The sequence below is a fragment of the Canis aureus genome, chromosome 16, assembly GCF_053574225.1.
Source record: "Canis aureus isolate CA01 chromosome 16, VMU_Caureus_v.1.0, whole genome shotgun sequence".
Classification (NCBI taxonomy): Eukaryota; Metazoa; Chordata; class Mammalia; order Carnivora; family Canidae; genus Canis; species Canis aureus.
In genome coordinates, this window is record NC_135626.1 from 28,151,729 (window position 1) to 28,161,563 (window position 9,835).

The following is a 9,835-nucleotide window of genomic DNA, read 5'->3' on the forward strand; positions in this document are numbered from 1 at the left end:
TTTTTCTCCCTCTTTCCCACTTTCTTGGGTGCAGGTGGACTGGAAGGAAGCATGGACAGCCTCAGAATGGGCTGCCATCTGGCCCCAAGTCTTGCTTTTTTGATTCCTAGAACTCTGGACACAGGTACCCACTGCCTGAAAGTCCTGTTTGTTTCCCCTGTTGGCCAGTACTCTTTCTTTGATCTCTTTTACAACTTTGTAATTATGGGCTGTAATGGGCTGGGGTGTTTGAACATCAGGGTAATTACTTTCCACTGTTCCTATCCCAATCCTTCAAAGGGGGGGCGGGTAAGAAAATCTCTGGAGAAGGAAGACTGTGCCCTTCCCTCATGCTCTTCCAAGCTGGGCTGGGTGTAGGGTCTCAATCTGGGCATGAGAAAACTGAGGCATTGGCAGCATGCAGGATCCAGCAGTCTTAATTCTTTGACTACTGGGGTGACCTCCCCATGCCCTGACCGAGTCCTAAACTGTGACGCTAGCAGTAGGAGCCCCTCTCCTCGTCCTCTGGGGCTGCTCCCATGCCCTGGCTTGGGGGATTCTGAAAGTTGGAGAGCTTCTTTTTGCCTGGGGTCACCTAATTGGGGTGGACTTCCTGGCAGTAAATGGGCAGGAGGACAAGGAAGCCTGTGATCTCTCAATTTCTTCAGCAATTCCATTCTGGAGTCCTGTGAATTTCCAGCCAATTGGGCTGGGGAGCCTGGGCCTGGGCTGGGCCTGGGTGCTGGTAGAGAGCCCAATCCACTCCTCAGTAACTCAGAGAGGGAGGGAGGGAAGGAGGAAGGGGGAGAAGTTACCCTCCTGACAAAACAGGGCCCCACTTGAGTGTCTCCACCACCTTCCAGGGCTCCCCAGGCAATAGGCTGACTGTTGGTGAGGGGCCCCCTGGCCCCTGCTGCCTCCTGGGGAGTGAGGAGCTGGAGCAAGGAGCCGCTCCCCTGGCCTGCTTGGCAGGAGACCTGCCCAGACAGGCTTTCCCCGTGAAGGAAAGCAGAGATCAAAGCACTAAGAGTGTGAGTAAGCTCCAGCACTGACTCCTCTTCCTGCCACCACTGCTAGCAGAGGGGTTAACTCCTTCATTGCCTGCAGCAAAGCCCCAAAGACTCAGCAGGCCCACAGAGGCATGAAGTCCCAGCCTGATACCAGGACAATTGAGCCTTTGCTTTGGGGAGAAAGGCTGGAGAGTGGCTACACTGGGCAGGGAGGCCTGACACAAGGCAGGACAGTATCTGTCTTGCTCCTTTGCCCTTGCACCTCCACCCCACCCCCTGCTCCTATCTCCCTTCTCTCACCCCACACCCAGGGCTTCCAGATTCCTGCTTTTTTTTTTTCTCTCTCTCTCTTTTTGGCTCTGCTCTGCTCTGCCTGCTTGGCTAGATTCTGCTACCCCAAGTCTGCTCTTGGAGCCTTGGCAAGCACGCATGCGCACACATGCGCAATTGCACCCTGTGCGAACAGCCCCTCAGGTCCAGGTCTATCCCCATGGAGTCTCCAGTGCCACCCTCAGGGAGGGGATGCAGGGATGAAACACTGGTCAGGGACTCCATTAAGGCCTTGAATTGGAGCCAGGAAGTGTTGGCAAACTAGAGTGTGTCAGGGAGAGAGAGACACCAAGAGATTGGCTGAGTCTGGGGCTCTGCCATGGAGAAACCCTGGTGGGCAGCAGGGTCCCCGGCCTCTGGGGGATGCCCTGCAGGTTTCTCTCGTCAGGCAGGGTTGAACCTTGGAAAGCCCAGCTCTATTCTGAAGGAGCTCCCCACCTGTCTTTTCTCCCCTTCTCCCTCTCTCTACTGGGGACTGGTCACCCTTCTCTGCTCCCCGGGGGTGCTGGTCATTCCCTGCTTTCTGTTCTCACACTCCTTAGTGAAGGTAGACTTGTGGTACTTTGAGGGTAGGGAGAGGTCTTATTTGTCCTTAGCTCTAGAGCCTAGTCCACTAGGTGGCACCTACTAAATACTTGTTAAGGGTTTATTCTATTATAAAAGGAAGGATTAGATGCTGTCCTTGAAGGCAGTGGGAGCTGGGCGAGTCAGGGCAGGACAGGGATCCTAGTCCCACTGCCCCCTTGCATGTGTTGCATATGAATGTGCTGGGATACCATGTGTGCATGGTCCTAGGAGGGGATGAACATGTGAGGGTGAGGCCAGTGCATGAATGGGCTGTGTCCTCCTCTGACCCCCGTGGACCTTGGCTGTGTGTCCCTGCAGGCCCGGATGGCAGGGGAGCGAGGAGCTAGTGCTGTCCTTTTTGACATCACTGAGGATCGAGCAGCTGCTGAGCAGGTACCCAGGGACGTTGGGATGTTTGAAGAGGTTGCTGGATGGAGGGAGATAAAGTTACCTGGGGAAAGACGAGTCAGGACACAACAGCCCTTGTGGTCACTTTGCTTCCCACAGCTGCAGCAGCCCCTGGGGCTGACTTGGCCAGTGGTATTGATCTGGGGTAACGATGCCGAGAAGTTGATGGAGTTTGTGTACAAGAACCGAAAGGCTCATGTTAGGATTGAACTGAAGGAATCCCCAACCTGGGTAAGCATGCCAGATCTCCAGACCCTGCCCTAGCACCCATTCTCACTACCTCCTTGTTCCATGGCAACTCCCATCGGAAGTCCTTGGACTCCTAGAGCTAAAGAGAATTTAGAAACCCTATAGTTCAACTTCATCCCCAGCTGTGTACTTCTGGATGAGTTTCTTCTCCCTCTGGGCTTCAGCTGCAGAACAAATAGGTTAGGCCAGCTGAGTTCTAAAGTTGTTTTCAGCTCTGTGGTTTCGTGGCACAGGGTAGCAGAGCCAGAAAGAAGTCCTGCCCCCAGTGTCTGATAACCTGGCTGGTGTTTCTCCACTGGCGAGAAATTTCACCCAGCTTGTCACTGGGAGGCTCTCACTAAGCAGAGGGGTCCCTTTCCTCTTTCCCCCAAGCATACAGGTCTTCACATAGTACCTCTCACAGCTGACATCTGGAGGACCCTCTCCCAGGAGTGCCCATGGACAGAGAGGGACCACCTAACCCCACCTACAGGCTCCTCCCCACCTCATCCCCTCTGCTGGAAGACTTGAGGGGACCTCTAGCTGTCTGTCTCCTGGATACCTGAGTTTCTCCCAAATTGGCTCCTTCCAGAAGCATGATTCTTTCCATCTCTGCTCACTCCCCTAGCCAGATTATGATGTGTGGATCCTCCTGACAGTGGTGGGCACCATCTTTGTGGTCATCCTGGCTTCAGTGCTGCGTATCCGGTGCCGCCCTCAACACAGCAGGCCGGTGAGCAGGGAGGGTTCCCTGGTGGAAGTGGGCATGTTCATGTGTGAGGGAGGATAAAGAGCAGGAAGGGGAAAGGGAAGAAAGAAGGTACCTTATGCTCTTGAAACAGTTTATGTCTAAACACCCTGGCATCCAACTTGTTGATCTCCAGCAGCTTCTTCACATAGGCTGACCTATTCATTTATTTATTCGGCAAATATAGACAGCTCCTCGTATGGGTCAGGCACTGTTCCAGGTGTTGGAACAGTGAACAAAAAGACAGAAAATCCCTTCCCTCAGGGACCTTTAATTTTATTGGGAAAAGACAAGCAATAAACAAAATAAATAAAATATGTAGTATTTTGGATGGTGGTATGTGCCAGGGAGAAAAATAAAATAGAAGAGGGAATATAAAGGGACAGGGTTATTTTTTAAAAGCAAAGCCAGAGAAGGCTTCACTGAGAGAATGACATTTACAGGAAAGACCCTAAGTGGGTGAAGGGGGTGGTATGTGCAGAAATCTGGGGAGAGTGTGATCAGACAGGAAGCACAGTAGAGGCAGAGGCCTTGAGGCAGAAGTGTGCCCAGTATGTCTGAGGAACAGCTAGGGGGCCTGTGGCCAGAAGAGAGTGAGTGAGAGGGCAGAGAAGAAGGTGAGGACAGGAGTTGACTGGACTTTTGAGGCCATGGGCAGGACTGTGTTTTTCACTCTGGGTGAAAGGGAAGCTACTGGAGGGTTTTGAGCAGAAGTAGTAAGTTTTAAGCGAAGAGGATGGGTGTGGTGTTGGGAAGTTAATGGGATTAGGAATTAAGTTTAATGGGCCTATTAGATATCTAAGTTAAGATGTCAAGCAGACAGTTGGATGAAAAATTTCTCTCCTGGGTCATCGAGGAAAAGAAAGCTTGATAGTAGAATGAGGGAGTGGGGTGGGAGGGCTTGGCCTACTTGGCAGAGCCATGTATGAGCTTGAAGGGGACAGACTCCTAGGGGTTGTCAATTGACGATGTGATCTAACTGTGTGACTGGGAACCGAGTATACACCAAAGTCCCGAGATCCCATGGTGAGGGAAAAGGAGCCCTTACCTCTTCTGAACCCCACCCATCTTCCCAGGATCCCCTTCAACAGCGAACAGCCTGGGCCATCAGCCAGCTGGCCACCAGGAGGTACCGGGCCAGCTGCAAGAGGGCTCGGGCTGAGTGGCCAGACTCGAGTAGCAGCTGTAACTCTGCCCCCGTGTGTGCCATTTGCCTGGAGGAGTTCTCTGAGGGCCAGGTAAGGCAGGGCTTGTGGTTGACCTCTATGACCAGGCTGGGGAGAGAAGCAGTAGCACAGGAGGCTGGAGGAGGCACTTAAGGCTGATGTGGGTGCTCTGGTTGCATCTGTGTCCTATATATCTTGCATGAAGTAGAGATAGGGGATAGCCTTGAAGTCCGGTTATTTTTCTGGTCTTCCAGGGAAAGAGAACTATTGTGTGTTGAGTGTGTACCATGTGTGCCAGGCTCTGCAGTGGGCACTTTAGATGCATTACCTCATTTTAGCCTCATGACAATGCAGGGTGGGGGTAGATTAGGTTTTTTAATCTTCCTTTTAGAGCAGAAAATTATCTGTTAAGGAACTTGCCCAAGGTCATTCAGCTAAGTGGCAAAATCCAGGTTTACCTGATACCAAAGCCCTTACTGTTTCTATTCTGTTATGTGGTATTTTACAAGAAGGAGAAGCCAGAGGGAGTCAGGGGAATCCTGGTTGCTGCTGTTGACAGATAACTTTGGTTTGGACCCCCTTGTGTTCTGCAGGAGCTACGGATCATTTCCTGCCTCCATGAGTTCCATCGTGTGTGTGTGGACCCCTGGCTACATCAGCATCGGACATGCCCTCTCTGCATGTTCAACATCATAGGTAGGAGGGGGAGCCAAACACTCCCGTATGTTCAGCCAAATGGTTCTAGGACAAGGCAGCCCTTTGACGAGAGGTTCTGCCTTGAGGCTGGGGAGAAAACAGGTCTGCCCTTATCATTCTTTAAGCTGTGCACTGCTCAAGAGTACCTAAGATGAAGGGCGGGGGGGGGGGGGGGGGGCGGGGAACACCATTCACCTTGTAAACTTACTACTTTCAAAATTGTATTTTTATGACAACCTTGTTGATTCTAAATCTGGGTAGCTTGTATATTTATAATTTTGATTTTCTGGCAATAAAGTATCTTATTCTAACTAAACCAGGATATTATGAAAATTTCCTAAAAGATGAAAGTAAAGTATCTTGAGGAGAGAGAGCCTTTTTCTAATTTACCCAAAGGTACACCAGGGGCTAGTGGGGGCCCTGAGTGAAAGAGCCCCACATGGACTAGTGGGAAGAGTAGGGAAGGACATGCACAGGGGAGCTCCCCAGGAGGGATGTCTGGAAGGAGCCCAGGGTGCCTCGGGCCACAGGCAGATTAGGAAAGTGCTTGGTTCCCCAACTCTGACTGAACACACAGGCTATGTGGGCTCCAATAGGTGTGCTACAGCCATACTTTTCTGAATACACCCTCCATAGGTTTGTGGAGGCAAACACCTATGCTCTTGGTTCTTTTTCTTCCAGAGGGAGATTCGTTTTCTCAGTCCCTGGGACCCTCTCGATCTTACCAGGAACCAGGCCGCAGACTCCACCTCATTCGGCAGCATCCTGGCCATGCCCACTACCACCTACCTGCTGCCTACCTCTTGGGCCCTTCCCGGAGTACAGTGTCTCGGCCCCCACCACCTGGTCCCTTCCTAACATCACAGGAGCCAGGCACGGCCCCCCGGCACCATCGCCTCCCCAGAGCTGCACATCCCAGGGCTCTGGGTGAGCAGCAGCGCCTGGCAGTGGCCCAGCACCCCTATGCGCCAGGCTGGGGGCTGAACCACCTCCGATGTACCTCACAGCATCCCTCTGCTTGCCCAGCACCCCCACGCCGGGCCAGGCCTCATGACAGCAGCGGCTCTGGAGAAAGCTACCGCACAGAACGCAGTGGCTACCTGGCAGATGGGCCAGCCAGTGACTCCAGTTCAGGGCCCTGCCATGGCTCTTCAAGTGACTCAGTGGTAAACTGCACGGACATCAGTCTTCAGGGCATCCATGGCAGCAGTTCTACCTTCCGCAGCTCCCTGAGCAGTGACTTTGACCCCTTGGTATACTGCAGCCCGGAGGGGGAGCTGCGGGAGGAGGAGACTCAGCCTAGTGTGACCTGTCGGCCCCGTTCTTTGGACTCAGTGGTGCCCACAGGGGAAGCCCAGGCTCCCAGCCATGTCCACTACCACCGCCACCGGCATCACCACTACAAAAAACGCTTCCAATGGCATGGCCGGAAGCCTGGCCCAGAGACTGGGGCCCCCCAGGCCAGGCCTCCCGTTCCTCAGACACAGCCCCAGCCAGAGCCACCTTCCCCTGATCAGCAAGCTGCCAGATCCCACCCAACTGCCCCTTCAGGGCAGCTCTCCAACCCACAAAGGTCCAGGGCCCACATGGAGGCAGCCCCAGGCCCAGCTGATGCCCCCAACTCGAGTCCCAGCAGCCTCTTACATTTGCAGAAATCCAGCCTCCCTGTTCGACACCCACAGAGGAAAAGGCGGGGGGGCCTCTCAGAGCCCCCACCAGCCTCTCAGCCCCAGGACTTGACTGCACACCCAGGTTGCCAGATTTTTCCCCATTACAGTACCAACCTGGCATACCCTTGGTCCCCAGAGGCCCACCCACTGATCTTTGGACCTCCAGGCCTCGACAGGAGGCTGCTACCAGATTCTTCAGGCCGTTGTTACTCAAGTTCACAGCCAGTGTGGTTGTGTCTGACTCCACGCCAGTCCCTGGGTCCACACCCACCAGGAGAGGGGCCTTCTGAACGGAGTTCTGGCACCCCAGAGGGCAGGCCATGCCCTTACCCACACTGCCAGGTGCCGCCAGCCCAGCCTGGTGAGTTTTCAGGGGAAGAGGGTGTGGTGGGGAGAGGATAACTGGAGGTTATTGTAGAATGGGTGAAGTCAGCCAATAACAGGTTGACAGAAGCTGAGAAGGGTACAAATGGGGTAACATTCAAAATACTGAACAACAAGCATAGTGTAGGATACTGGCTGAAGTACTCTGACTCTGCCAGGTGTTACTCCTGTGGTTGCCAGACCATAGGGAGGTCTCAGGGGGAAGTGCCAGTATAGATGAAATATCAGAAAGCACTTGGGGGGGTTTGGGGCAACAGCTCAAATGTAAGTGTTTCAATATTTTAATAATTAGTAAAGCTGTACCAATGCACACACTTCAACGATCAGCTTTAAAGATTGATTGATTTATTGATTTATGAGAGAGTAGGGAGGGGCAGAGAGAAAGAATCTTCAAGCAGACTCCCTGCTAATAATAGAGTCCAACTGGGGGCTCCACGCCATGACCCTGAGATCATGACCTAAGTCGAAACCAAGAGTCAGATGCATAACTGACTGAGCCACCAATTTTCTGGCTTTAACTACAAAGAAGGCCAAGAAGTGTTCCTTGCTCTTGAGTACAGCATGGAGAAATAATTACTGATAGCCATAATCCTAGGCAATATGAAGTCTTGTAGGAGAAATAACTGCAGATATCCATAACAGTAGGCCATATGAGAAGAGCTATGTAATTAAGGGAAAGAAAGAAAGAAGAAAGAAAGAGAAAGAAAGAAAGAAAGAAAGAAAGAAAGAAAGAAAGAAAGAGAGAGAGAGAGAGAGAGAGAGAGAGAAAGAAAGAAAGAAAGAAAGAAAGAAAGAAAGAAAGAAAGAAAGAAAGAAAGAAAGAAAGAAAGAAGAGGGAGGGAGGGAGGGAAAGGAAAGGAAAGGAAAAGAAAGGAAAGGAAAGGAAAGGAAAGGAAAGGAAAGGAAAGGAAAGGAAAGGAAAGGAAAGAAAAGAAAAGAAAAGAAAAGAAAAGAAAAGAAAAGAAAGAAAAGAAAAGAAAAGAAAAGAAAAGAAAAGAGAAAAAAGAAAAGAAAGATCATGGATGGCTCCCAGCAACCCTGTGGGTCTTTAGGTTTTCTCTTCTTCCCCTGGGGTAAAGGACAACTAAGGCTTCCCTTCTAAGCACCCTTGTTAATAAGACCAACCTCATTTTCCTGGGTCCTCAAGTGCATCCCTGATACTGTATTATGACCAATGGTGATAATGTAAATCCTCAGTTTTCTCTTGCTCAAATCCTCCTCTTCCTCCTCCAGAGCAGCCCCTCCACTTTCCCATTTTCCCCATCATCTCCCATGGTGTAGATGACACAGCTCTTTGCCTACAGCTATCACTGGGCACCCCAAAAGGGAACCCAGAGGTCCTGAAATATAAGGCGTCACAATCTAAGAATCCTACAGTCAAGACCAACAGCTGTTATCATTCATTCATTCACTACTTCCCTCCTTTTTCCTTCCTATATTGTATGCTTGCTATGTGCTAGGTTCCAGGCTAGGCTCTGAGGACATGGAACTTGTCAACCAGGAGATACAGGTCTGTGGGGTCACGGGCATGTACACAGTCACAGCAGAGAAAATAATTACTTCCTTAAAGCCATGTAGAGCAAGCTTTGGCCATGTGTGGGTGATCCATTTGGACCCTATCATGTGTGTGCTTTGAGGGCTGCTGGTGCCTGACCACTGCCTCCTCTCTCTCCCATACTTAGAACTGGTTTCAATGCCTCCCTCTTCCGTGTTCCTCAAATCCAGTCAGTGCCAGTTTCTGTTAACTCTATCCCTGATAGTTTTTTTTACCTTCTCCTTCAGAATTCATGGCCCCTGCCCATGTCTTAGATGCAGCCTAAAGATCAAGGCAGGAGCTCTTAGCTCCTCCCTCCCCTCTTACAGGGCCATGAAGGCTAGGCACTGCACATACAGCATTGTGTCCCGTAGAGTCATGCAGCACAGCTACCCTGCTCACCTACTGCTGCCAGTCTCATCTTCCTCAAATAAACTGTCCAGAAATTTCCAAATGTTCTATTTTGTCCACAGTAAAGAAAAACTGAGCCTGTTTAGCCTTCAAGACTCTAGCACCAGCTAGCCCGTCTTCCTTCCCCAACCTTTTCACTCTTCCCCAGCCCCATGCTTTAGCCAAACCTAGTAAATACTTCTTGTAGTCCCTATAACCCAGAATGTTCTGCTGCCTCTCTATTCCCATAAATCCAATTCTTTTTGTTTTTGTTTTTAAATTCATGAGAGACACAGAGAGAAAGGCAGAGACATAGGCAGAGGGAGAAGCTGGCTCCCTGCGGGGAGCCCCTTGTGGGACTCAATCCCAGGACCCCTGGATCATGACCTGAGCCAAAGGCAGATGCTCAACCACTGGGCCACCCAGGTACCCCCCATAAATCCAATTCTTATCTATTTCTGCAGGACCAGCCCGTTTATTTTCACTTTCAGGAAGCCCTTCCTGATTGTTCCACTTGAACATGATCTGTCCCCTTCCCAGGAAAGGTCTTATATGATCCAGTCCTGTCACACTGCATAATTTCCCTTTGCATACACATCTTCTCTTCTACAAGATCATCAAGTCCCTGCTTATTCTTCAGTGTGGCACATGGTAACAGGTCAGATTCACAAGTGCTTAATAAGTATTTATTGGATTAATGAGCAAATAGTAAGTATTTGCAACAC

General features: G+C 51.0%; 1 protein-coding gene across 8 annotated transcripts in view; it reads left to right on the top strand.

Annotated features, from left to right (window-relative positions):
• Positions 1-9,835, top strand: part of RNF43 (ring finger protein 43) — a 65,616-nt gene that overhangs the window by 53,214 nt on the left and 2,567 nt on the right. For all 8 annotated transcript variants that reach the window (XM_077852515.1, XM_077852517.1, XM_077852516.1 and 5 more), the window contains 6 exons: positions 2,205-2,279; positions 2,394-2,525; positions 3,151-3,255; positions 4,347-4,508; positions 5,030-5,132; positions 5,814-7,163. In XM_077852515.1, the coding sequence (XP_077708641.1) occupies positions 2,205-2,279; positions 2,394-2,525; positions 3,151-3,255; positions 4,347-4,508; positions 5,030-5,132; positions 5,814-7,163 (1,927 nt within the window). The remainder of the gene's footprint in view (positions 1-2,204; positions 2,280-2,393; positions 2,526-3,150; positions 3,256-4,346; positions 4,509-5,029; positions 5,133-5,813; positions 7,164-9,835) is intronic.